The sequence below is a fragment of the Python bivittatus genome, unplaced genomic scaffold (assembly GCF_059951505.1).
Source record: "Python bivittatus isolate LINGU-HERP-01145 unplaced genomic scaffold, Pbiv_v1 ctg000080_np1212, whole genome shotgun sequence".
Classification (NCBI taxonomy): domain Eukaryota; kingdom Metazoa; phylum Chordata; class Lepidosauria; order Squamata; family Pythonidae; genus Python; species Python bivittatus.
Window position 1 is genome coordinate 44,145,968 of NW_028277035.1, and position 27,994 is coordinate 44,173,961.

Sequence of the window (27,994 nt, forward strand, 5' to 3'; positions counted from 1 at the left end):
GTGCTTAGCCCTTGTGAAGAGTGAGGTTCACTCCTGTCTACCAAAGTCTCTGCTTCAACTAAGATCAAGTGCTTTAGTGCTGTGCATAATTCTTGGGACTGTAACAGCAGTACAAATAATCAGCATATGCAAAACTACTTCAGTGTAAGCCATCACATTATCTTTTTCTTAGTACTGAATGTAGATTTCCTTTATGCAAAATTGGGAGAGCAGAGAATCAGTCAGCCTTCTACACTGTGCTTTCTTGTTCCAATGTGTTTGCATTTTTTTTTTTTTATTCCAGGGCTTTGTATACCTATGAAGAAGATTCTGATAATTTGAAGCTGGCGGCCTCAGGAAGTGAGTATTTCTTGCCCTGCAATCAAATGCTACTTTGTCTTTAGTCCTAGCAGCTTCTGTCTCTGGGAAGGGTTTGCTCTTTCCTTCAACAGAGCATAGTTGCACTAGTCATGGGGCTTAATTGGGGAGCTAGTTGCTCATGACTTGGGACAGGGGCATACCCAGATGGCCGAGGAAACAGATTCCATTTTATAAAGTGTACCATCAGCTAAAAGTCATAAGGGTTTGGTTGTTGTCTACGTCCCATGAATGTGTTGCTTTCTTTCCCCAGCTGGTGGCCTACAAGAGCTGTCTAGCCATTTTGAGAATCAGAAGGTGATGTACGGATTCTGCAGTGTCAAAGATCCTCAGGCCACCCTACCTAAATATGTCCTCGTTAACTGGGTAAGGCTTAAAAAAAAAAAAACAACCCTGGGGCTCATTCTTGCTTCCTGAAGGAGAACATTTCATCTTTATGCATGATGTAAAGGTGACTGGCCTAGATACCGAAGGACAAATTTTGCTGTATTTAAAACACATACCCACCAGATACTTTCCTCCTCCTCTTCTCCCCACCCCACATTTGAGAGTTAGCATGCGAGTAGTTGTACCTGGATTGGTACTCCATAGTAAGGCTGAGGGGCCTAATCCTTGCTCTCACTATCTTTGTTTAAAATAATTTGTAAACACATTCACATATCTGGTTTGGGTAGAATTGTGTGTGTGTGCGTGAATTCTTCTGAAGGGCTGGGAGGAAGGGACCCCTTCCTACCTCTGCTCAAACATGAACTTGATCTGGATCAAACAATCATGTGTTTTCTTCATGTTAAAAAAAAAATTGGACAAGGGCACAACAAGCATTTTAAGCTACACATATTGTGTGGTTTGGTCCTGAGTATCTTTCAAGAACTGGACAGGAGAAGAAATTCCAAGTGATGATTTCCTAGTCACAAAGTGACATTCTCCTTTTGTATGCAGTTCTTACAGCAGAGGAGTCCTCTTGGGATCTGGTCATGACAGCCCTAAGATTCAGCTAGAAAGTGGTCCTCTACTGAATAGATTGAAACTGATCATAATGGTGAAGGTTGATGTCTCTCCCAACTTTTGGACCAGTCATACATGACCTTTTTTCAACACAAGATAACTTCTTTGTAAGAACATCTGTGGCTTTCTCCAATTCAAGAATACATCAAGATGGCTGTGAGGAATCAGTAGAAGCTGATCTTTCTAGCAGAATGATTGCTGACTTCCATTGACTAGATGGTATTGCCCTCTAGTGGAATTACTGTAGTTATAAACATTGTAGTCCTTGCATCACCATCCAGAAAACTGACCATTCTCTCACACTGTATTTCCTCCCTTCATCACTCCCTACTTGTTACCTATACTTTCAGCACTTAACTCATAGTTAAGGCTAATGGAAATGTTTAAATACAGTATTTTTTTTAGGGAAAAAACTGTTTCCAGACCTTTTTTAAAAAGTAAATTCCCAGTAGGAATGTACTTTGCAATTAAAAAGAAGGTAGTGCTATTTTCCAGTTATTCAGGAGAGGTCTAGGAATCCTGAACAGCAGTTTCCTGCTGCTGTGTCCACGCTCTCAAGAATTATCTTCCCCAATTTAGTACTCTCCAGATTTGTTGGATTATAACTATAATGACCACCAGTCAAAATAGCTATAGCTGTGCTGGTTGGAAATAATGGGAGTCATATTGAACACATTTGAGGAGACCAGGCTAGAGAAAACGACTTGAAGAATATACTTAAAAGGTATTCCTTTGTGTTTCTGCAGTAACTGAGATGGCAAAGAAACAGCTGAGTGTGTTTATGTAGTGCGACCATGCCTGTTGGGCTGCCCGGGGGTGATGGGAGCAGCAGATCTTCATGTAAATGCAGCCGCCTTGCTTTGAGATTAAGAGCAGCTACTGAGCTACAGATCGTTATTTTAATTTAGGAAGTGAAAAGGGGAGGAACAACGTGCTTGTTCACTTCTCTACTATGGGAGGACTCAATGTAAAGAAATAGAAACCATGTTGTCTGTGTCAGTTCCAGGAGCTTCCTTTTTCCAGATATTGTTGCAACAAGAGTCCCCCTGGAGACCCCACCCCTATTTGTGCTGGTCGGCACATTTGGAATTTCAAAAGTGAGAGACTGACCCCAAATGGCTCTCATAATAGGCATGAGAGGGGTGTTACAGAACTGATGAGATTGCTCTTCCCCATTCCTCTAACTTCCCAGAATGCTTTCTACCATCTCTGCTTATCCTTATTACCGTTTTTCTCTGGGTGGGCAAACATCCATACAAAGCTCTAGATTGTAGCCATCCATCTTTTTATTTTCTAAGAATGTCTCTAGGGTTTATGTGTGGCCTAGAGATATCCTTGGAAATTAATGTGCGATGCTTTGCTTTGCGGTATGGTAGCTTCCTGTTTATGTTTAATTAAAATTATATTTACAAAAGATCAGAGGGCAGGGCAATTGGAAGGCATCAAGTGAGGGGACACGTTGGCATCCATAGAACGTAAGAGAAGCCACAGGGAGAGGGGTACTGCTTTTCTACATTGCTAGCAGAATGATATGGGTTTTGTCTCACTGAGTATCACAGCTCTTGCTGCTGGCCCAAATGGATTTCTGGAATACCGTTCATTTCTGAAACCTAGGAAACTCTACTAGTTTTCTTCTGGGCTGGTGCCATCTTTGTCTCTGCTGATTCTTCTGTGCTGTCCAGATGCTCTTCCAGGAGCGACCCTATATGTGCATGAGGAACATGCCTGTTACTTTCAGTGCACTGAATGGCATTTCTCAGCGATGATATTTCCTATCATTCTACATCCTTATTCTTGGCAGGTGGGAGAGGATGTAGCTGATGCCCGCAAGTGTGCCTGTGCTAGCCACGTGGCCAAGATTGCAGAGTTCTTCCAGGTAAGTGATAAGTTATATGAGTGAAACATGCAGGTGGAAATGAGGGGCAGAATAGCCTGGTGGTCAAGAGTTGGACCCAGACTGGGGAGATCCAGGTTCAAGTCCCTACTTGATTGTGAACTTCACTGGGTGAGATTGGTCTGCTCATTCTCCCTCAGCTCAGTCTATCTCACCGCATTGTTATTGTGAGAATAGAATTAGGAGATAATCTCCTGTAAGCTGCTCTGAGCTCTTAGAGAAAAGATGGGATGTAAGTAGAATAAATCAATAAATAAACTTCTGTTGTATCCAAAATATTGAGATAACAGCCCTTTTATATATAGTTTAATGATATTTGGGCTTCATGAAAGCATGATATTACTTTACATAGGATAGAGCAGGACAACCTATGGCCCTAGAAATATATGTAGCTCGTATCTTAATTTCAGCCTTTAAAATACTTTTTTCTCCACTATTAAGAGGCAGATTGCTGGTTGGAGAAAAAAGAAGGTGTCACAAAGAGAGTGCAAGAAAAAGAAGAATGTCAGGAAGGAATAAAGAGGGATATTACAGAATGAATGATTTGGGTATGGTCCCAATCACTGCTTGCTTCAGTCCTACCTATCATGCAGTCTCCACCAGATTACCCCTAAGTAATACATAAATAATAAGAAGGATAATGATAAGTAATAAATAATAAGAATATAATTCTAAATAGGAGAAGGTATTTTCCTGAAATGGGTTGATAATGAACTATTGGAAAGTGGGCCCAGTTCCAGGTGGTGAGCATGGGATGGCCGTGTCTTGTCTCAGAAAAGCTGATCCTGAATACTTCTGTATGATTTTAATGCCTCCTCTGGTAGGGCGTGGATGTAATTGTCAATGCTAGCAGTGTGGAAGACATAGACCCAGGAGCCATTGGCCAGCGACTCTCCAATGGCTTGGCACGCATTGCCAGTCCAGTGCTGCACCGTCTTCGCCTGCGTGAGGATGAAAACGCCCAGCCTGTGGTAATGCTTCTTGTACACTCTTCACTGAGCCAACCTCATGTTGGGTTTGTTTTGTTTTGTTTTTTTGCTGGTAGGACAGGAACAAAAGCAACAGGACCTCAGCTTATTTCTGGGTCTCAAAGTGAAAACACTTCATTTTTAAGGGTGACAATAGGCATACAGAGGAATAACAGTTCTTGGGTTTATCTGTTGTTGAGTGTCGACTACAGTTCCTTCAGAGGAAGTTATAATTTGGGGGAAATTTCTAGGCAGTTATTCCCATGAAATTATTATGATGTCTAATGGAAGAAATCATTCTGTTAAAGTGAAGTACACTCTAGTAAGAACAGATGGTTGTCTTTCTGAGTGGGATAGCAAACTTCTAGTGCAAACACTCATGTCCCAGTGCTCCTTATCTGATTGATTTCTGAATTATAGGGCACGGCCTATCAGAAAACAGATGCAGCTGTGGAGATGAAACGCCTCAACCGGGAACAGTTCTGGGAGCAGGCTAAGGTTGGTCATCCTTCTTCAAAGAAGCTCTGCCTGAGACTCAGACCCACATATGTGTGGGTGCCAGTATGCGTATCTGCCAAAACATGCAATCCTGGCTTCCTTTGATCACTCCTACAGTATAATGAATGGCATGCTATGAATGGAGTTGGCATTGACTGCCCCTGTTTTATTCTTTATAGAAAGAGGAAGAACTACGCAAAGAAGAAGAGCGGAAGAAAGCCCTGGATGAGCGACTGCGTTTTGAGCAAGAGCGCATGGAGCAGGAGAGGCAGGAGCAAGAGGAGCGTGAGAAGCGCTACCGGGAGCGTGAAGAGCAGATCGAGGAGCATAGGCAAGGGAGGGCCTAGGTGTATGGTGGTGGTGGTAATAGTGAGAGGGAGAGGCAATAGCCAGATCTATTGGCAATCCAGCTGAGACAAAAGCTGCTTCATCCTACAGACAGTGGCATTTATGAGCAACTACAGTTTTGTCCATTACTCTTTGACATGCTAGGTTTAGAATATTATATACTTCTGTGATTTTTTGCCAATCATGATTATGCTGCACAATGTTTTTGTTGGTTTGATTGATTTGCTTTGATAAGAGATTGCTGGTCTCCTAGGGTGAAGTTATAGTTCTATCTCTCTTTGTGTCATGATGTTATGTAGAAATATAAGGATGTTTCTTTGACACATTTTCATATTAGAAGTAAAAATTGTCTTGTCTCATTGCCTGCCCAGTTGCTTTTCCTTCTCTTTGGCTTGTCCTCAGTGTGTCCAAATTGTGTCTCAATATTCTACCTACGTCACCCTAATTTTAATGAACCTGCTGCAGCTGGCTACTTACATGATTCTTCAGTGCTGGAAAAGGCCATAATTCAAGGGTACAGGCTATGTTTTGACAGTAGAAAGCACCAGGTTCAAGTACTGCTACCCATCAAAAAGGGGTTTGATTAGCTTAAAAAAACTTCTTACATTCTCAGTGTCACGTTACATTTATCCAATTATCCTTTTGCTGTTTGTGTATTTAACTGCTTAGTAAGCTATAGCCTGTTTTATTAATTTATTACAATAAAAAAATCTTCCAAGGAATTTATTCTCCTGGCATGCCTGTGGGTTGATTAGACTGAGATACAGTGACTGCCTATAGGCCTCCCAAAGGGTTTTACAAAGTGGGTATTTGAGCCTCCCCAATCCATGCATGATTTTTCAGACGGTGTTTTATAGCACTCTTGGGTTCCTTGGAAACTTATGATGACTAGTAACAGCAGCTCCTTTTTCCTGAATGTTCCCTACAGTGAGCACCAACAGAGATCTGTGGGATGTGCAATAGAGCATAATCTCTCTCTCTCTCTCTCTCTTTTTTAATGGAGTAAATGGGGAAGGTCAAAAGACCTAACTGGTAACTTGAGTGGATAAGCAGCTCTGAGATGCATCAGGTAACATCCCTGCTAGAATTGAAATTGCCCATGCAGTCCCGTCATCCCGAGAGGGCTAGTTGAGGGCCCCCCTCCTTGCATGATACATGGGGCATGGCCTCAATGACAGACATCCTCTGTAGAGGCCAACATGCTATGGAATGCTCTCCCTCTGAAATCACAGGTGGCCCCAAATCATCTTATAGCTCATAAACAAGTTAAAGTAATATTCAAACAGATTTTGGACCTTAGTTGATTTGGGTGCTTGTGACTGTATGGTTTTTAATTGCCTTGTGTGTGTATATATTATTGTTTTTGCCTTGCCATTCCCTGCCCAAGATCCATTAGGATTGGGGCAGACTAAAAATATTGTCAGATATAGATAGATAGATAGATAGATAGATAGATAGATAGATAGATAGATAGATAGATAGATAGATAGAAGAGAGAGAGAGAGAGAGATAAAATACTACTATATAGGAGTTTGTGGTAGCTCTGTAGGGGTACCCCAGCAATCAGATTGATTTGGAAAAGCCACCTTTTCATTTGTTACAAGCTATCAGTGAGCCTGTTCCTTTCATACGCTTAAATGGGTCAGTTGGGAGAATATGGTTTGTTGCAGGAACAATCTGGGGTTAATTGACCCCAGTCAGCAAAACCCCAAGGGGTTCCATTTAGCTCAAAACTCACCCTCTTATGCCCAGGTTAAGCTAACTCCGCCAGTCACCGTGTTGTAAGATTACCAAAACCCTGTCAATTGTCTTCTGGAAAAAAAAAAGAGCTAAAGAGAAAGAATGGCTACAGAAACATTACAGGTAGTCTTCATTTAGTGATTGCCTTGGACAGCGACTGTTGCAGTTACGATGGTGATAAAAAAATAACTTTGAAACCAATCCTCACATTTAAAGCAAAGGAAAGCTGAAGTAAGATCATAAGCACTGTCACAGTTTACTTAACAACTGCTTCACTTAACGACCGAGTTGCTGATCCCAATTGTAGTCGCTAAACAAGGACTACCTGTACAGAACTCACTGCTAAGGCCTATCAGCAGAAAACATACCTTCCAAACAGTGATTGGCTATTGGACTCAAACCATACCTATTGCTAGATAACTGGCCAATAGGGAAGAGGCTAGTGATCTCATGAAGTCTTGCCAGTATTCTTCTAGAGCAGTGTTTCTCAACCTTGGCAACTTTAAGATGTGTGGACTTCAACTCCCAGAATTCTGACTGGGGAATTCTGGGAGTTGAAGTCCACACATCTTAAAATTGCCAAGGTTGAGAAACACTGTTCTAGAGCAAGAGTTCATAGGATACTAGCAAGTGTTGGCCTCGATATTCTCCAAACGGTGATGTTTTGACCCAGTTAGTGTGATATCGCTTAAAATCAGATTTGAATGGTTTTAAAGCTGGCTGAGCTAATTGTGTTGTGGGGAGAGGGCCTATCATTTGGCTTATTCTTCGTATTAGAAGTTTTGGTTTGTTTGTTTTTTACTACAGCAGCCATTATTTACAAAGATGATTCATGCTGTGCTTCTGTTTGCCTTTGGTTTCTATGTTCAAGATAGCCCCAGTGTTAACAGATGAGGCGGAAGGGATGTTAAAAAGAAACAACTTTGCACTCTCTGCTTAATTTTGCAGCAGGAGGCAGACAACAGGAACCATCTACCAACAGCCCTGGAAGGGTTTGTGGTTTTGAATTTAGTTGTGTAATAAACTGTACATGTTCCATGACTTCCCAGTATTAAACGCATTTTTGCCACTCTTTAGAGGCTCTGTGTCTGTGTGCAAAAATGGCATTGCTAATGACTCAATACCAGGAAGCTGCAAACCTCAGCTGTGTAGGTCTTACTCCAAAGTAGCCATGCTTATGGTTGCTCTGCATATCACTTAAAACTTAAAAGCATCAGCAGCAAGTTAAGTTTATGTTCATATGTGTGAAAGTGAAGGAATTTTCATGGAGATAGCTTGCCCACAGTCCAGATCTGTGTTCCAGAGGATGTGTCTTCATAGTTTTATATAGTTTTATATACCTGAAGGCCTAGGGAGAATTAAAAGAATAATATTTCATAATTGGTATGAAATAATAAACATTGGCTAACTTTCCAGCCAATCCAGGCATTTTGTATCCAGGCATTAGGATACAAAATCAAATTATAAAACTGGAATATAGTTGGTTTTCAAGGAACAAGGTAATAGCCTGAGTTATAAAATGTAATAGTGTACACAGAAAGAAAGGTCAGATAAACGTGCTAAAAGAAGGTATTGAAGTAAGTTGAGAATTGAAATATGGTGTTCTTGCAAGACCGTTTTTTCAGAATTAAACATAGAGTGTAATGTGGCAGGAGTGTTTTTCACTTTGGATCCTTCAGTGTAAAACAGATGTGAGCAACCCACAGGTTAAAGGGAGTTTATGACTTGTAAGCTCTGAATAAAGTCTGTATAATTTTCTACTGAATTTTGGCAGGAAATTAAATCAAACAGGTGCATTTTTACAAACCAACAATCCTCCAAGTTTCCACAAATTTGGAAAATTTGGAAAAAAATGGGCTGGAAATTCCTCCTCCATCCACTGTGATGATATCATCATATGATTGCCATCATGTCCCCTGTGATACTTGCTGCCAAATAAATAATTACATTTGTGCCTCCTCCCTCAGCTGCAAAATGTTATTCATGTTGCCAGAAAACACAGATGCAGAGCCAGTTTTAAAATGGACTTTTACTTTCAGGAATGAAGGATATAAGAAAAATGAAATATCATCCATTTAGATCTGTTAACGAACAATGAAAGAAGATGCAATAAACAAGTTTGGTATAAAGACTGAATTCCTCTCTGTGATCCCTGAATGGATGAGAATATTGAATTAAAGAGTGGACATTAAATTTAATGTTAGGAACTCAGGTAGCCTACAGCCCTGCCTAGGAGTCTTGGGTCAGTGTTGCAAATGTCCTTCTTTCCTTTTCCACTAGGCGAAAGCAGCAGAGCCTGGAAGCAGAAGAAGCCAAGCAACGATTGAAGGAGCAATCCATCTTTGTAAGTGAAGCTTCAGGAGCTGGGGGAGGGTTGCCCAGTTGTGCAGCTGGCTCCCCCAGGATCTTGGCAGGAGGAAGAATGGAGCACCAAGTCTGGCTGGTGACTTTGGGGACTGATTCTGCGGCCAGGAGAGGGCAGTACTTCCCAAGGGCTCTCCCTTGCTCCAGCTTTATGCTAGGTCAGGGCATAACTAGGGCCTTTTGGTGTGGTTGAGGTGCCCTGGGGCTGACGCTGACCTCTCTCCCTAGGGGGAGCAGGAGGACGATGAAGACAGGCAGCAGCCCAAAAAGTCTGAGTCGGAGGTGGAGGTGAGTGCGGCCCCGGGGCACAGCATGCATTGTCTAGGCAAAAGACTCCCATTGCACCCTACTAGGCTATTGCTGCATGAGGTTGTGGCATTGTGTGAAAAGATTCAGCAAGGAAGGGCAGGCTTCAGTTTGATGGCTGTGATCACGGGGACTAGCTGGAGTTGTATGTTGATGGATGGTGTCTGTGCTTAAGCAGCAGGTTCGGCCTCAGTTTTATCTTGGGGGAAGCAACGTGTGTTTGTCTCTTCTCCTTTGCTACATATTCATTTCGCTGGAAGCCAGTTTGTCGTGCTGTTGCTCTTTTGTGTTGCTGTGTGCCATTGTTGCTGCGGGGGGGGGGCATGGGGGCACATTGTATATGCGTGGCACGTGTCTACTTTGTCACTCTTGACCTGGCAGCTGCATGGAAAGGATGGGGCAGAGAGTTCAGTCTGTATTTACGGCAGCGGGTATATGAAGGCCTGGGCTGCACTTGACCCTTGTCTCTCCCCCCTTCCCCTCGCTTCCTGGTAGGAGGCAGCTGCCATTATTGCTCAGCGGCCTGAGAACCCTCGTGAGTTCTTCCGGCAGCAAGAACGAGTGGCTTCAGCCAGCTCTGAGACGCCCCCACCCTTCAACAGAACAGGTAGGGAGCTCTCATTGTCTCCTGGTGTGGAAAGAGAAAGCAAAAATGCAACGGTGGCTTTCAAGGGACATACTGTAGAAAGTTGGCGGTGAGGGGTTGGAAGCTTATTGTCAACACTGAAGTGGTCTTTGTGTTGAAAGGTGAGAAAATGCACTTTGATGTTCAAAGCACATGGGATATCCAGAGACCCTTGGCAACTTCTGCTATGGTGAGAGTATAGGCAGAGAATGATTGGGGCAGAGAAGACAGGCCTGGGGGTTGCTGTTTTTCAATATAAAGCAAGCAACCAGCACCTTAACAAATAGCAAATTTACCTTTAAAAAAGGGATACCGTATCACACAAGTAAAAGGATATCATTCCATTTAACATACAAACAAGTTTTGAAGCTCACAGTTACAGGATATGGCTGAATCCAGTTATTCCAAAGGATTTGTGGTATGTATGTATGTATGTTGATTTTGAAAGTTAGTATATGTATATACAAAATGTGTGTTTGACATCATAATACATCATCATATTGCACCAAGTGTATGAAGGGAGGAGTTTATGTCATGATGTCACAACATACTTTTTTCCACTTGCTCAGTTTCTTCCCCTTATAGGCACTATATGTGAATGTTACAAAGCATTTGTACCTTGGGTCATGGATGGTATGGGGAATGAAAAGGGTTGCTTTATTTATTTACTCTAATATTTAAATGCTGCCCCTGTCACCAGACTCCAGATGGTTTACTATCCCAAAACAATGAAACATAAGATCACATAAAATCCAAACTCATATATCACAAACCTTGTAAAACGAAAATCAAAGCATTTAAAATTAACTATAAAAAAGGCCCTTAAGTTCTGAATGACCAAATAAAATTGTCTTTGTTGCTTCCTGTAGACAGTGGTGGGGCCATCTTGGCTTCTGGGAGAAAGGAGTTCCCTAATGCGATGGGCTGGGGGTGGTGTGGTACGGCAACTGAGAAGGCTGTAATTGAACACGAAGTGCAGGGCCAGCAGAGAACATCCTTTCCCTCAAGCAAGCTATGTCACTGCAATGTCTGAGAGGAGGAGCTAAAGTGCAGGTTTTTGATGACATCAGAATGATGGTCTGGGATGGCCAATAGCATTAATGCATGTCACAAGCCCTTGAACTGCTTCCGCAAGAACTGGGAAGTAGGCAGCTCATGGCAGCCATTGTTACTCTACTGTTTCTTTGCACCTCTACTGTGACTTATTCTGGCTCCTTTTGAGTTGACCCCAAAGAATTGAGCAACCACTTCTGTCCCTACTTGCAATATGTCAAGTACTCTCTGAAGTCTTCTGCATTATGCCTTAGGGTTTGGACCTCCATATTGTCTATTAGGTTGGCTCTCTGGGGACTCAGATGTTAGCTACTTAGGTACAAATTCATTTCCCATCACTGCTTACATCTCCCGCCTCTCGGCTGTCTCTTTTCTTCCCTCAACCTTCCTGCATAGCCGCTCGAGCCCTTCACACTGATCCGTCTTGGCCTTCTCGTCCCATAGCCCCCACCTTTGCCTCCCATTTCCTCCTGCACTGCCACCGGTGGTGTCCTCTCGTTCTCTTTGGCTTCTCAGGGACCTCCCTTCTTTCCCTGCTAACTGGCCCTGACTTGGGTATGGATCGCCCAGTGGCATGAGAGGGGGGTGGGTAATGGAGTGGGCTGCTGGAAGGAAGACTGATTGTTCTCTTCTGCTTTCTCTGTCTTCGTCCGTCTGTCTGTCTTTCTCTCAGCAGGTCGTCTGCACTGTCCTTTCATAAAGACACCTGACAGTGGGCCGCCTTCTTCCTCCTCTTCCTCTTCCTCCCCTCCACGGACTCCCTTCCCCTATATCACTTGCCACCGCACACCAAACCTCTCTTCCTTCTTCCCATGTAGGTAGCCAGGTCCTGGCTGGGCTTTGGGAAGTTGGTTTGCAGAGGTGGCTCCTTAAGGGGCTTTGATCTAGCCCCACAGGCTTTTTTTTTTTTTTTGCCATGTCCCATCTCATCTCACCCTTCAGGCACCTCTGAAAGCAGGAACAGGAGCCAGTCACTGTCCAGGAAGCTGGCATCAGAGACTGGCTCAGGAAAGCCTCAGGGATTGGCTGTTCTTTTGGTATCCTGCTTGTGGCCTGGCTACATGCATCATCATAAAATATAGCCTCCAATTTATTGATATATTTATTGACACCATTTCTGTCCTGCCACAATCTAGAGACTCTCAGCAGCTAACATAAAGTATAAAACCAAATAAAAAACAATACAATTAAAAACAATAAGATAACCCCACCCAAACCAAAACTACAAACATTAAAAAATGAGAACACAGATGTCTTGACAAAATCAGGAGAAGGCTCTCCAGAACAACTTGGTATTTAAAAGCTTCCAAAAAATTAGCAAGGAGGGGCCTAGCCTGATCAAAACCAGCAGGTTGTTCCGCAGCATCAGCACTGCCACAGAAAAGCAGCACCTTCTTGCTTCAGATGAGAGCAGTGGTGCTGGGAAGAGTGGGGTCTTGAATGAGGCTTCCACAGCAGCAGTCCTCAGGGAGTTTCTCCATTCATTCACCTCCCTCCCCATTAGTGCAATCTTGGCACATGGGTTGCTCCAGAAACTCTTCTGCATCAGCAGCGGTACCCTCCATCCAAGCATTGGTTCCCAGGCCAAAGTATTAACACCACCTGGGGCAGCCACAGTTAGGCTTTTGATGTGAATTTCATTTGCTGGAAGCCTAAGCACATGCATGCAAAGACCAACGGCATTTATGTACAGCGTGTCTGTTTGGGCATGGGGTGGGGGGAAAGATCCCTGCGTAGATTGTGTTGGTGGGGGAAAGCCAAGGGTGGAACTCTTGGGTAATCTGCTGCCCATGTATGGTCCGGGGACCCTGAGAATCTGGCAAAATTGCCTCTCATCCTGCAGCTTGCTATGGGCTGTGCTTCCAAAGGCAGCTGCAAGAGGGGTGTATGGTATGGATGCAGCCTGTCATTTGGCACTGGAGAAAACTGCAGCCCCAGCCTTGCATTTTCTCGAGTCGGGGCCTTCTGTATTGTTCTGTGATTCCTCAGGGCTAGAACTGCTTTTTGTCCTCTGTCCCCATTGAAAGCAGGGGCTTCACTGCTCCAGTTTCCAGCATGTTTGTCAGTGAAAAGAAAGGGAAGACGGCCCTTGGGCTGCAACTCTTCTTGGAGGAAGAGAGATAGTGGGAGGACTGTGGGTTTCTATTCTCAGCTATGAAATAATATGTTTGGGAGATGCTGTTAGATATTATTCTTTTGGTTTCAAGTGAAGGTGCCACATCTTTTGTAGGCACTTGGGGGGCCCTGTGCCTCAGGGACTTGCGGCTCTTGCCTTGTCCGTTCCCTCTTGAGTGCCTATGTGGCTCGTTCACAGGCAGCCAGACGGAAACACACAGAAAGGCCTCTGCCTCTGCTAGTAGCCCCTGTGACTCCAGTACGGCCTCCACGCCAGTGGGCGAGCAGATTGAGCGTGCCTTGGATGAGGTGACGCAACAGGATGCTTTAAAAGGTAGGTGTTGCTCCTGTCTCCACACTCATTCCCAGTGCTGTCCCTGTTCCCAGATGAATTGGCAGGATATTGGTTTCTTTGCATTCTCTCAGTTCACAGAGGCCCAGCCCTGTGCCACCCACCAAACACCCCCTGTTGCTTCCTCCCTCTTGCAGACTCCTCCAGCCCAAGCAGTGAGGAGGCAGGTGTGGCATCTGCTATGAACTGGGCTCCCCCCAGTGAGGAACAACCAGTGGAGAAAGCAGAAGAGCCTCCTGGGGCTGCAACCTGGCAAGGTCCTGACTGGACAGAACCACAGCAAAGTGGGACTGACCCTGTTGAAGATGTGGTGCTCCCAGAGTCCAAAGAAGAGCCTCTATTCCCAGCAGCCCCGCCTCCCAAAGAAGAGCCTCAGTTCCCAGCAGCCCCACTCCCTATGCAGAGTGAGGATGCATTAGATCTGGGGGAGGCCTTTGGTTTTTCACAACCACCAGTACCCCCCTCTGAGAACATTCTTGACCTGTGGCAGAATGACAGCACTGTTGTGGAGCCCAATCCTCCTGATAGCTGGGAGCTCCAGCAGGGTGGACCTCCCACTCCAGCCCCGTGGGACCTTCGTGATGGGCCTCCCAGGCCTGCCCCCATGCTGGTTGAGGTGGATGTCCCTCCAGGGGCACCAGAGCCCCCATCTTCTACAGGCCTTCCTGAAGATAACCTCTTGAACTTCAATGACCTGCCTGAGCCCCCAGCAACTTTCTGTGATGCAGAGCAGGATGAAGAGCCAGCAAGCATTATTGCTGTTGAAGGGCTGCATCAGATGACGCTCAGCTACCAACATGCCCTGCAGGAAGCCTCTGGGGTACACCAGGAGCCCCAACTGCTCACCAATGGGGAGACTGCCCAAAAGGAAAGCACGCAGGTAAGGCTGACAGGGCTTCAGAACAATTTTGCAAGCGTTCCCATGCCTGCCTTCAGAAGCAGAACAAAGCTCACATGTTGTGCTGCTATAGCATGGCTTCCCAAGGCACACTTGCACAGGCAGGATTCACACCAGACTCAGCTGAAAAGAGCTTGAGTGGTTCGTGGCTGCGAGTGCTGTGACAACCCAATCATTGTCTTAGGATATTGTGTAAACCAGGCCATCACATTATGCCATGGCATGATTGAAGCACAGAATGTTATACAAATAAAACTAGTGGGTTTCATTAGCCTGGATTTAAATTTAACTTTTTCTGCAAACCTAACCTTAAAGTATTCGTTAACCCTGCTACTGCAGAAGTGATATCTACAGTTTCCTTTTCTGTAAATGAATGAATAGATGGATGAACTCCTATGCAGTCTTAAATGGTGTTTGTTCTGCTCATGTGGGTTAGTTAATCTTTGGTACTTTTTTACAACCCTTTTGTACAATGAAGGTTATGAAAGGATGGGCTTCCCCTATTTTCAAATGCATGTTAGTGACTAACAATCTTTTGTGCAAATAGTAATGATGTGGAGTAGACAAACAGAGATGAAGGTTATTCTATATTCAAAAATTGGAAAGAGACACTGTGAACATCTTCCAAAGGATAGTACATGGAACAATTTGATTTTCTCTTCCAGACCAGTGAGGGCTATTTTAGCCAATCACAAGATGAAGACTTTAACCAATCAGAAGAACCATCTGCTAAAGCTCCTCCTCCAGTGTTCTACAATAAGCCCCCAGGTAGGCTCTGAGATTTATAGGTGGCATTACAGAAACCCATTCTTTAACCAAAGAACAAGGACTTAATTTAACTGGGAGAAATATAAAATTCTGCACTTGATAGGAAAAGTTTAAGGCACAAATATAGGATCTGGGAAGCCTGGCTTGGCCATGGTACCTGTGAAAGGAGTCTGGGTATCCTTGTCAACCACAAGTTAAGCATGAGCCACCAGGGTGAAACAGCTATCCTGAGGTGAATTGACAGGCTAAGTGTGAGGGCAATATGAACAGATGCACATAGGCCTTGCATGGTCAAATTGTCCGAATTGACAGGGAAAGTCGGAACAGCTAGGCCAGACATGGAAACAGGTTTCAACTCCATCCGATCATGTGGACCACTGTCATTTCATTCAAGCATGACCACAGCTGTTCTTCAGGTTTCCCCAACAACAGAGGGAACTAAGAGGTAGATCTGGTGGATGCATCTCCATTGTAGTCTGCTCAGTCAGAAATTCTTAATGCCTGACCACGCTTTAACCTTCCATCAAGGCATAAAATGGGCTGTCTTGGGGATTCCTGAAATAGAAGCAGTAATGATTTCCTTTGAGAGGGCAAACAACCAGCCCTGCTTGCAGCTAATCCTTTTTTTTTTTTTCCCCTTCTCCTTCTTCCCTCAGAGATTGACATCACCTGTTGGGATGCTGACCCAGTGCCAGAAGAGGAGGAGAGCTTTGGGGGCAGCGTTTAAGGCTGGCTCTCAAGCCAAACTCCTAAACCCTGCACCTAGCAAGTCCAGCGTCTGCGAGCCTGGAGCAACCGCAGTGAGGGCCTGGTGCCTCCTTGCTCCATATTGTAGCCCTGCGGTCCATGGCCTCAGATTGTGCCCTGGCCAGATAGGAAAATCTGGGGGGGTAACTTTTTCCAGTGCGCACTCTTTCTCTCTCTCTCTCTCTCTCTCTCTCTCTCTTTTTCTAATGGTGTCAAATAGGAAACGTGTAAATCTGCCTGGTCCCCTCTTTGTTGGTAGCTTCCCTGCAGACCCCTTCCCTGTTGCCTTTGCCCATGGGGTTTTTTCGGATCCCTCCTATCCCAATGCCATTTATGCCATTTGGGTTGATCGCCTGTGGGTGTGTGCTGCTCTTGGGGGAGGATGGGAGGGCCTTTCCTCCTCTCAGACTCTGCCAGAGTTTTGAGTATTTTGCACGAATTTAAAATAAAATATGGCAATAAAATGGCCCTGTGTGGACAAGGCACTGGCTTCCATCTCCTCCCTTCTCCGCTTGGTCCCTGAAGGCCTTGATCCCAGGGAAGCAGAAGCCCTGTCCATTCTGGGTTCCAGCAAATGTTAGCAGCAAGGGAAGTTCTTCCCCCACAGCTCAGCTCAGCTCCGTGGCCCTCTGTCTGAGAGCAAGCCTGTTCCAGACCCTTCTCCTCAGGTCTTTGTTTGCCCTGGGAGCCTGGGGCAAGGGAAAACTCTGGATGGGAACCTTCCCTTTTCTCTTTCCTCTTTCCCACTCTTTCCTCGTCCATTCCATGCTTGGTTTTCTTTCCCCCCCGTACAGTAATTGTTTTTTTGAAAGCACAAATTCTGTAACAGCAATGTGCTTATGTATGTTAATAAATAAATTGATTCCAAGCAGGGCAGCTGGCTTTGAAATTCAGGGTGACTTATTGAAAAGGGGGGAAAGCGGGGGCAATTGCTGAAGGAACACCAGGGGACCAGGAGTCTGCCCGAGTTCTACAGAAAACCATTGAGAACAAGTCTTTCTCTGTTTTTATTTCCAGTAGCTGCTTTTTCACTGCTACCATAAATGGTTAGAAATGTATTTTGTAGGGGGGTTGGGAGGAGAGGCTTGTGCAATTTTTAAATTCATGTGGCAAGCAAGCATTCATGTGGTAAGGGAGCACAGAGGAATGGTGGTAAACATCAGTAGTCAGGGACTGACCTTGGGCGAAGGTAAAGAACACACCATTAGGTGGCGCTGGTAATAAAGGAATGCTCTTCTGGAACAGGCTGTACCACTGAACAGAGAGAAGGAAGTGGAGCTACTGTGTTTCGGGGATGGGAGGTGTGGGCATGCTTCACTTTCTGCCACAGTACACGTGGCTTGCTTTAAAAGGAAACTACATCCGCCTTTCTTGTGCACAGACTCAAGCAGTCAGTACCAGGTTTGTAATAAATCAGGTTCCACAAACTTTATTGTTGTCAAAATGTAACAAACAAAAGATAGGAAACAAAGTTTAGGCCAAGCCAGAGGCCCCCCTTACAGTCAGCACCAACAGAGCCAGTAAGGGCCCAGAAAAAGGGAAGTGGATGAGATGGGGAGACCAGCCCCAATCTCGCCCTGGCCAAGAGGTCAGTTGCAATGGGGATCTTTGCGCTGTGAAGACTGTGGCCCAGACGTGTCTGGAAGGCTTGGACTAAGGGACCTGGTGGCTCCCACGGGCCGAGGGAGTAGGCTGCTCAGATCCATGCAGCAACCAGAGTCCCACATAGGTCGCAGTATGGCATGCTACACTGCCGTAGTCCTGCCAAATAAAGGCATTGAGGCAGGCAGGTGCCAGGGCCCAGGCTCATAGCTGTCTCTGGTGCTGAGCTCGGAGTCTGTCCAGCTTGGGAAGATCCGTTGGGAGTGCTCTGACTCCAAGTAGAGGTTGGCGCAGGTGGGGCCCTGGCCCGCCGAACTTGGCAGGTGGAGGGCTGAGCCATAGCTCCGATCCAGGAACAGGGGCTTATAGCTGGGTGGCTGCTCCTGCTTCTCTGGCTGCTCGTGGCTCAGGAAGGGGGCATTGATCTTGCGATATAAGCCACGTGTGTCTGTCAGTACTTCACTGTACGGTGGTGGCGGTTCAGCCATCAGCACTGCTTCCTCGTAGCACGGAGGCTTAGATGGATCTGGCTCTGCAAGCAAAGTGATCACAGCTATTGAGTGCAAGCAACAGTTACACAGGTAATGATATTCCCACCACACCCACTCACTGCACTCCAGTAATATAGTCAGCTTCTCTCTATAGCAATATGAAGCAGGAACAATGGCTGGAGGAAGATCCCCCTCCTTTCTTTCAGCTTTCTTATAGCAAGATCCCCTTATGTCTGCAGGCGCTGGTGGGATTAGGAATTTACTATCCATCTTTCCTCTTCAAGAAGCATCCTCACACATGAGCACTGATTTAACTCTTTGAACTATCCAAGAGTCCCTCCCATTTCCACAAGAAAGAAACTTAAATTAGGTGAAATATGGAAGGCTAACACTTTGAAGACTTAAATCTCTCAACTACAAAAGACAAGTACAGCTATCTTAAAATTTCAAGCCAGCAGCACAAAAACCATATTGGATTGACTGATGGATTACATGCCATCAAGTCAGTGTTGACACTTCTAGGCCTCCCTCCAAATCTGGCACGGCACCCTCTTTTCAACCCCTTAAGCAGCAGCCGCAGGTCATCCCGAGGGCATCTTCTGGCTCTTACCATGCCTACAGCTCCAAGGCCTTGGGGGTGGGAGGTGAGGGTGGTGGGGCTCAATGTGGAGTCGGTGGGGCACAGGAATGCCTGGTGGGCTTCTGATGTAACCTCCTCCATAGGCAGGGCCCCCATAGGCAGGCCCCCCATAACCCTCATAGTGCAAGGGCTCCATTTCCAACGTGCGGAGGTGCTGCTCCCGCAGCCGCTCTTCTTGTCGCCGTTTCATGCGTCGTCGCAGGTAGCTGCAGAAGCAACACAGCAACACAATGAGCCCCCAGATCAGCCAGAAGCCAGCAAAGCAGGTGAGGAAGGTGTAGGTGCCGTGGGACATCACCATCTTTACTCCGAGAACTGGGGTACGGCCTCAGAGATTTCTCTTGACAGGCTCTGAATTAAAAGTCCTTCTTAGGTCCAGCTTGGAAGGGAGGCCGAGAAGGGAAAGAAAGATCCCACTTTCTCAGGTCTCTTCTGCAAAGAGGCAAGGAAAGGCTTACTTCTGCAGATGAAATTGTCTCTGCCTTCCTTGCAACCCACTCATGCTGATGGGGCCATAACTGTCCCTCTGCCTTCCTGGTCTGCACTGTGTCACCCTTTGCAAATATGGCACAGACCGGAGATCCAGTTGCCCCTGTTGGTGCTACTTCAGTCTAGGGCAGAGCCACTGGGAGCCAAGGTCTGAGAGCTGCAGCCCTTTCAGTCACACAGTCTCCTGTAAGCCCTCCGCAGCTGTTGCCATGGAAATGGTTCACCAGAGGCGATGACCAACTTGGGCCTTTCACGAAGAAGGAGGAGTTCTTGCCCCTAAAGGAGCCCGATGGAGGAAAGGAGAACGCTGGGAAAGTTCGTGGGCGCGACCTTTGCTCTTTTCCTCAACTGCCCAAGTTCTTGGATACTTGGGGTGACACGACCAGTAACACCAGCACCCAGCCCAACTTCTTCCCATTGCTAGGTTAGGGCTTTGGGGAACCAATGGCAGTGCTGACGGGAACACTTTCTCTGCAAACAGACAGACAATGCCAGTCAGTGTAAGAGAGATGTACAAATTTTACATCACAGAGCCTGTCTTAGATTCACTACCCCCTTTCCTAGTTCACATGAACAATTCAGTGTAAGTTCACAGAAGGAAGCACAACCATAGCCAGAGCGCAAGCACCACCCAAAAACAAGCATGTATTATGGCAGGGTTCACATTATGCAGTTACTGTATGTGGTTGGTTTGGTTCTGGATTAATGTGGTATGTGAAATTATTTGTTGCATATTACAACATACAGTAGATGTTGTGTGAACCAACCACTGCAGCTTATTCAACCAATCGGTTCAAACCATGTCTTAGCATGTTGTCTGTATTTTCAAGCAGATACAGAGAGGAAAGGGAAGCCTCTTGCTGAATTGGATATAGGCACTTTGTTCAGTCACTGTCTTCCTCGCTTAGGAAGCTAAATCAGCCTTGCTTAAGTCAGTGATCCAATCCTATCTGGTGTGGTGCCAGTACACACCCATTGTCACCTGTGCTCACATAAGCATCTTGGCCAGCTTATGGTCTTCAAGGAAGTTCACAGGTCCCACTGCTATAACTAATTCCGCCAAGGCGATGAGCGTCAAGGAAAATATGAGCTAAAACCTCTGGCATGCAAGAGCCCAGGCCGAGAAAAAGGGCTTCAGAAAATTATCAAACATAGATCTACAGTTCTACAGGCAAAGAGGTGAACAGAACAGCAAAGCCTGAGCACCAAAATACTACCTCACCTCTCCTCCTGATGGCATTGGCAGCCAGCTCCTCTGCTCACCAACAACCTCCTACCCACACACTTCACAGCTTCACCCTCAAAGCCTGCCTGCCACATGGTATGTAAGTCAAAATTGCCAAGATTTATTCAATGTACTAGTCCTATACTGAAGTGGGAATATTAGTTCCGATGTAACACAGCTTGGTAACAGAGGTATTAAAGATGAATTGGACACTTCCATTAGGAAGAACCCCCACTATTGGTGGCCTTGCCATGAAGCTCATATCCCCTTCCTTGTTATCCTGAGTTGCTTAGAGCTAAACTGCTATGCTTCCAGCCAAATACACATATTACTTTTAAGAATATTTTGGAGAAAGGCATTCTCAGCCTATATTGTCAGGAGCACGTGTAGTACAAATAGAGGATTTCTCTAGCACTTGTACTACAGACAACTACCGTCTTTCCATGGCTTCAGACACTGAGGAAGTGCTATCCCAGGGCTTCCTCTTAGTGCAGGATGAATGGCACGACAATGGGTGTGGATGCATAGGGTCCTGAAAAATCATACGCAAAGGATGCTCATCAACAGTTCTTCGTCAACTGGAGGGATATATCAAGTGGAGTGCCACAAGGGTTAATCTGTTCAACATTTTTATTCATTACTTGGATGAGGAGTGAGAGGAAATGCTTATTAAATTTGCAGAGATCATTAAATTAGATGGGAAAACAAAAAGTTTAGAATCTTTATAGAGAAATGGGCTGAAAAAATCACAGAATGAAATTTAATGAAGGCAAATGAAAATTCCCCACTTGGGAAATAGGAATCAAACACACAGGTATAGAATGGGCAATTCCTAACAGGGCAATAGTGCTTGTGAAAAATACCTTAGAGTAAAAATTGACTGAGTAAGAGTCAGCAGTGTTATGGAGCAGCAACACAAGGCAAATGCAGTCTTAGGCTGCAAAAACAGATGTATAGTTTCCACATTTTAAGAAGTAATAATTACACTTTATTCTGCATTCATCAAATCCTATCTCAAGTAATATGTCAAGTTCTGGGCACCACATTTTAAGGATTCAGGCAAAGTGGAACAGGTTCAAAAAAGGGCAATAAATATGAAAAGGGGAGCAGAAATGATGGCCTATGATGAGATTGAAGGAACTGAGTCTTGAGAGAAGGCAGGAGGTAGGTTATGGTAGCATTCTTCAAATATCTGAAAGGATATCACACAGAAGTCCAGAACCTATTCTTTATTGCTCCAGAGTGCAGAACGTGGAATAAAGAATTAAGATACAAGAAGATAAATTCCAGTTGAATATTAGGAAAAGCTTCCAAGTAGTAAGAACAGTTCGATAGTGAAACCAGTTACCAAGAGACGTAATTCACTGGACTGGTTCAAAAAGAGGTTAAGCAGTAATGTGTGGGAATGTTTTAATTTGGACTCTTGCACTGAGCAGAGGGTTGGACTTGATTGCCTAGATGGACCCTTTCAGCTTGATGATTCTAGTTTTACAATCCTTAGGGCACAGACTTTTTCACTGTTTCCCCAACTAGCACCCTCTAGAGCAGCGTTTCTCAACCTTGGAAACTTTAAGATAAGTGGACTTCAACATCCAGAATTCCCCAACCAGCATGCTGGCTGGGGAATTCTGGGCACTGAAGTCCACATATTTTAAAGTTGCCAAGGTTGAGAAACATTGCTCTAGATGTATTGATGTAACAACTAGCAGAATTCCTTTCAATATCTTGTACAGGCACTACACCTGCTACAAAATTGGGTCATTATTTCACCCTAACATCATATTACATGGCTTAATAGTACCACCTAATAGCACAACTAAATACAAATTTTGAAAATACCATTATGTGAGATCTGTTCATATAACAGCTTCTGAGAGCTTAATAAAACCTATGCCAATCAAAAATTAATAATACCAGTTAAGGTTAAAGCCTTCTGAGGAATTCTACCTGTGTGGAAACCTCTTTCTTGTTAAAGTTAGCTCTACCTCTGTTGAAACCTACTGAAGTCCATAGTCCAACTGTGGGTGGGGTTAGAGACAAATGCAGGTGAAGTTCTGACTACAAGGCCTTGGAACTAGACAGAAAGACAAAATTTGGAAAGTGCCCAAAGATCCACACTAGGCAAGTCAGTCCAAGACCTCAGGTAGCCTTTAGGCTATAGCTTTCCTACTTGAGACAATCCAACAAATTCCAGAAAACAGACCCAAGTAGGTTTCTACTTGTTGACAAGTTTCCATAAAAACCCAGAAAGAGTCTGAATGCCGATCTAACCCACATTTTTGCACTTACAAAAGCCAAATGGATATCTGTAGAAAGCCCACAAGCAAAACTGAATGCAGGGTTGCTGGGAGGCATACTGCAAAAATATCCAGCTTCTTCTGTCTCTTTAAACAGAGCCACTTATATTCCCCACTTGAAGCATTAAGATATCAATCATATCAAGAGAACTATTCCCTTACCCCAAATTCTACTACCACTGAGGTTACACTATCCCCAAATCATCAGAATCCAAACCAATCCATAAAACTGAAAACGTGAACTAGCTGCAGTCTTGTATATGTCTATAGTATTTCATATCTGCTAGCATCCTCATGGCTCACAAACACAATTTTAAATTGACAAACCAAGTTTATGTAATATGTTGTCTTAAAAATTAAGGTATACACAGTTTGTGATGAGCAATATTATCTAAGAACAGCTTCACTAATTTGGACCTCTCCAAATGTGTTGGGATGGTATCTTCCAGAATTCCCTGCCAACACACTTATGTTTTTACATTTTAAGGTGAGGCAAATCAACCTTAGAGCCAGGCTGCATGTAGTTAGAAAGCAGACCACAGAACAGCTTCTGTCCCAGCAAATTCTTAAATGTCAACATTTCCTGGACTTAAACAGTTTCCTATATAGTTTGTTATTCTACATTTTGCTAACTTTGTGATTCTCCTGTGACTCCATTCTACACATTATTCTCATTCTTCCAATACAGTGGAGCAAAGTATTAAACCTCCATCCGGACTAGAGTGAATTATGATTTTACTTGCCTTCAGCAGATGCTACCAACCAATAATATTTATTTTGTCAGACTGCAAGTAAATTGGATAGACAGACAGAGAACAGATGGACAGACATTACTGTTTTGTATAGTAGATATGCAGCAAACTGCAAAATTTGGTTTTCTTCGTCAAAGAATATGAGCTGTCCATGTTAAAACAAGCCTCTTTGCTTTTATTTTATTTTAATACTGGTTTGGCATATTGCTCTGGTCACCACGCTTTTTGGGAAAAGTATAGAGTTGCAGTCACATTCTAAGTGCAGAATGTTGAGAACTGAGACAAAGACAAGATCTTAATATCAGAAAAAACTTGTTTCTGTGAGAATATTTGATGCTAATAAAAAACAAAGAGCTTTTAAGATTGTCCTGAATATTCTGCTCTAGAACATAGGGACAGGACAGTCCCTATTAATATAGATTAGAACAAGATAAAATATACAGACACAGACACACACACAGGGGAGAAAATACTGTGTGACCAGTTCCAGGCATCATGGTTGAAAAAGTACAGTGACAAATTGGAGCAAGTCCAGAGGAGGTCAGAGGTCTGAAAACCAAGCTCTAGGAGGAACAGTTAAAGGACTGGCATATGTTAAGCCTACAGAAGAAGAGACAGGTGAGGGGAGCTTTGACAGCAATAAAAAAACCACCTGAAGGATGTCACACAGGTGAAAGACTGTACTAATTGTCTAATGCCCCAGAGGGCAGAACCAGCAGGAGCCATTTCAGGCTAGACGTCAGGAGCTGTCAGCCAGTGGAACAGGCTGCGACAGGAACTGTTGAGTTCTCCTTCATGGGAGAACCTCAAATACAGGCTGGATGGTCATGCGATAGATGCTCTAGTGGGTCCTGCACTCAGGAAGCGATTGGTCTAGATGACCTCTGTGTAACTTCCATGAAAAAATTCCAACTACAGATGCCATAAAACATTGGTCATTGCAGGATGCAAGGCTTGGTGAATTTTTAGTTGACCCAGGATTATGTTCTTAATAAGGCATTTGCGTGTAGTGTCATGAGTGTGAAAGCTTTTCCAAAACAATGTCAGCAGTTGCTTTTACATTCTACTGAATTTGGGAGTTCAGGAAAGTAGCAGAAATACTGTTGCCAACAGAGAAGGCTAGGATAGCTAAATTTAACTCATCTTTAGATAATACATATTCCAGTGTGCTTTAATTCTCCATAAATATGGATTTTTAAAACCAGTTTGTTATGAATGTTCTATGTTGTGTGAGAAAAAGAGACTGTTTCAACAGGAATTGTGCAAAATTAGGAATCCAGTACCTCTTCTTGTACTCCACCCCCAATTCAAGGGGACGCCTGTACTGGGCGCTGCAGATTCCAGCACTAAATCATGACCATAAATGTCAAAGCTCTAGCACACTCTGGCACAGATCCTTCCTCAGCACGCATCTGGCCTAATGCAAGGCTGATATCAATGGGAAGCAGAGAAAATGGCTGTGGCTGGTGGGGGAGTTAAAAGCAATGCATCAAAAGACGAGCCCACCTGAACAGTTTTGCCTCAAAACACAGATGACCAGTGAGAGATTAACCCCCCATCAATCCATCTAGAACAGAGGCCTCTGAACTTCTGGTGGCTCTTGATAAGGGAACTTCCTTTCTTTCTTCTCTTTTGTAAGACTCAAACTGTGCGTCTCCTTGGCACGTTGGCCCAGCTTAGCTTCTGACACAAGGTCAGGATGAACACTGGTTTTAGAGATAAGGTGACTTTACAGCTTAGACAATTCTGGGCTGCCTTGATGCAGTTATCTTGAATCCTCAATCCCTGCTCCAGATTCTTCCTGTGGTTTGTCCTCACATATTAGCTTTGTTCATCCATGCCTGTCATTCTAACCATGCACAGGCAAGGAAATGAGACGCTTTCCCGGATTTGAAGGGTGGGAGGTGAGGGATAGGTATGTGGACCTCGAGACTGAATGGGAACTCTAACAACCCCTCACTCTTATTTCAGAGACTGCAGAGAATAATTTAAGTAATGCTTTATATACCTGCAGTGGTGGTAAAATCCTTGCCTTGAATTTGAGATGTGCGGCATATAAATTTACATTAAAGTCTCTTTAATACATATACATTACATTAAAGTCTCTTTCTAGTCAGGCTCAATTTGTGGTGACTTCATGGAGACAACCATGTATGCAAGTACAGGATTAATTTAAGAACTGCTGCATGGGAAATTAGGGAAGCTCTTGGAAAAGCTCATATCCAGTCTCTTAAAAGGATTCTTTCAGAGCACTTGCGGTCTCAAAGTAAAGAAGCTGGATTTCCCCCCATTATGTAGTAGTGCAGCCTTGGAGGTTAAAGATGTTTGCACACAGAGGCATTTTTCTCTTTCACTGCTTTCCATATTCCTGAAGCGAGCTGAGAACAAATGTCTTGTAGCAGAAACTAAACTTGGAACAGCAGGTTTAACTGGCAGGTTTAACCGTAAAGACTACATGCTACAAAGAGGAATTAAAAATCCTTAGCTTAGTAGGGGTACAGTATACAGAGATGTGTCTTGGAGAAAGAAGCATGAGGGTTGAGAATGGGCCAGGCCCCTCACTGGGGTTCAATCTTTCTGTTCCTGGAATTTAAAAATGGAATACAGTGGGAATCCCCCCGCCCCCCCCCAAAGCATCTTTTCTACTAACTTAGAGCTCTCCCAAACACAGCAAGGCTGGAGAAGGCACAGCTAGGAAAACCTCCTGGCCTCTACTCAGAGAAGGCAACTGGACCTAAATAGGGACCCTCCTCCTCCCCGCCTGCATTTCCACACAACCGCTCATGATCCGTGATGCAGAGATCAGCTCTTCGAATAGTGGTTCAGTCTACCGTTGTACCGTGTCACCCACGCTTAGAGCCCCCTCCTCTTAGCTGCCCGAGACACACACGAAGCACCTATCCTGCATTTCTTGCTCCGCGAAGAAGCGGCGTTTGCACACGCCCGCCCGCACGCACACACACACAACGCAGAGCTGAACGCGCGCTCCCACAAGCAAACGAGAACGCGCTAGGTTTTTCGCTGCTGCCTCCCATCCCCCGTTGAGTTCCTCCCCCATATACTGCCAATCGCCACCTGGCAAGTCCATTGCCAGCCACGGGAAATGCTGCCACGTTCCCCGACTGTGCCAAGTTCCCAGGTGCCCAAGCAGCAGGAGGCAATGAAGCTGCATCCCAGATGGTGTTCCGAGTCGCCTCACTCGGGGGCGCGGGGGCCAGGAAACCGTTCCTACGGCTGACACGCTAAGGGGCACCGGCACGTGGAGCGTCGAGGACAGCCTCGGGGAAGGGTGGGGGCGAGACGAGAGCAGCAGCGCAGAGCCCTAGGAAGACGCTGGCCGCGCTTCCGCCACCTTTCTCGCCTTGGAACAAGGTCGTTCTCCTCCTCACCGTTTCTTCCAGCGCCGAAATCAGGGACTGCTCGTAGGAGCCCCATATCTGGATGGCGGCAGAGCCATCCCCAGCCTTCAGTCCAGCGCGGCGGGCACGCGACCGAGCAGAGATCAGGGAGCGCGGGGGCCGGTGCGCTGGCTCGCTCTCGCCTTGCCCATGGCCCGCCGCCGCAGCCTCCACGCGGGCGGTGCCGGGCTCTCTCTTTGTCCTCTGCGCCGCAAGCGCTCACGCGTCTCTTTCTTTCTCTGGCTCCTGCCTAGTTCGCTCTCCGCCAGCCCCGCCCACTGGCTCCTCCCTCGGCCGCCGCCGGCAGTTTCCAGTCTCTGCCTGCCCAGTTTGGGGGCTCAGCGCCTCGCGGGGCTTCCCTCGGAGAGATCCCGCGGCCCCACGACCTTTGGTGGGGAGCAGCAGGAGCGGCATCGAACCGAACGGTGCACCTGGCTGCCACCCCACGAGCCCCGCCGCCGCAGCGCGAGCCTGGGCGATGAGCCCGTGGGCTCCTAATTGGAGTTTCCTGCCGAAATGTGCTTGGTTCCCGTAGGATCTTTTTTCCCGATCCGGGCGGGCCTCTCGTTTAGTCAACGTCACGTATGCGGCCTCCCTGGACACCGGATAGCACGCCAGGGCAGCGGGGGAAGGGGGGCGCCACAGCGGAAAAGGCTTCCGACGATGATCCACGAGGCTTGATTTCAGCCCCCACAGAGAAATCCGTGCTCGCTCTCCCTCCCCGCTTTCCGAGCCAAGAATAGTCGCTGGAATGGAGGTCTTGATTCATAGCCGCCTTCTCCTACCCGCCCCTCCCCAGCTCCGCCGCCCTACACACAGACGCAGAATGAGATCTATTCCTAGAGCCTGCGCCGCTAAATAGATGAAAGCTTCGGGGGAGGGGGAGCCTGGAGCTAGGGGAAGCCCTATCACCTGAACGGGCATGGGCCTCCGGAGGAGCATGCCACGCACAGGCTGCTGATCATTGGCTAATCTCCGTCTGAACTCTGAAAGCCTCCGATTGAAGAAAATGTTTGTACAGAAGTTGTACCGTTTCCGATTGTGATCCTTAGGAAGCCAAGA

The 27,994-nt window shown here is 45.6% G+C and overlaps 2 protein-coding genes across 8 annotated transcripts in view; one reads left to right on the forward strand and one right to left on the reverse strand.

The window, feature by feature from the left end:
* DBN1 (drebrin 1) overlaps positions 1–16,906 on the forward strand; it is a 42,255-nt gene extending 25,349 nt beyond the window's left edge. Inside the window, exons 2-15 of one of the 6 annotated variants that reach the window (XM_088133943.1) lie at positions 284–339; positions 611–723; positions 3,164–3,238; positions 4,081–4,227; positions 4,645–4,722; positions 4,902–5,053; positions 9,091–9,154; positions 9,403–9,462; positions 9,976–10,087; positions 11,832–11,972; positions 13,473–13,607; positions 13,763–14,505; positions 15,189–15,291; positions 15,948–16,906. In XM_088133943.1, the coding sequence (XP_087990069.1) occupies positions 284–339; positions 611–723; positions 3,164–3,238; positions 4,081–4,227; positions 4,645–4,722; positions 4,902–5,053; positions 9,091–9,154; positions 9,403–9,462; positions 9,976–10,087; positions 11,832–11,972; positions 13,473–13,607; positions 13,763–14,505; positions 15,189–15,291; positions 15,948–16,018 (2,050 nt within the window). In that variant the 3' untranslated portion in view covers positions 16,019–16,906. The remainder of the gene's footprint in view (positions 1–283; positions 340–610; positions 724–3,163; positions 3,239–4,080; positions 4,228–4,644; positions 4,723–4,901; positions 5,054–9,090; positions 9,155–9,402; positions 9,463–9,975; positions 10,088–11,831; positions 11,973–13,472; positions 13,608–13,762; positions 14,506–15,188; positions 15,292–15,947) is intronic. The other 5 variants (XM_088133944.1, XM_007420313.3, XM_007420314.3 and 2 more) reach the window with 5 other exon arrangements.
* Positions 16,907–17,440: 534 nt separating this feature from the next.
* PRR7 (proline rich 7, synaptic) lies at positions 17,441–27,700 on the reverse strand. 2 transcript variants are annotated; one of them, XM_007420315.3, is made up of 3 exons: positions 26,924–27,700; positions 18,742–19,731; positions 17,441–18,172 (listed from the first exon to the last, which is right to left on the reverse strand). In XM_007420315.3, exons 2-3 carry the CDS (start codon positions 19,070–19,072, stop codon positions 17,784–17,786), a joined length of 720 nt encoding a protein of 239 aa, XP_007420377.1. In that variant the 5' UTR covers positions 19,073–19,731; positions 26,924–27,700; the 3' UTR covers positions 17,441–17,783. The 2 variants fall into 2 exon arrangements, with proteins under 2 accessions (XP_007420377.1, XP_007420378.1); XM_007420316.3 differs by having other exon boundaries at positions 18,742–18,977; positions 26,924–27,697.
* Positions 27,701–27,994: the final 294 nt, after the last annotated feature.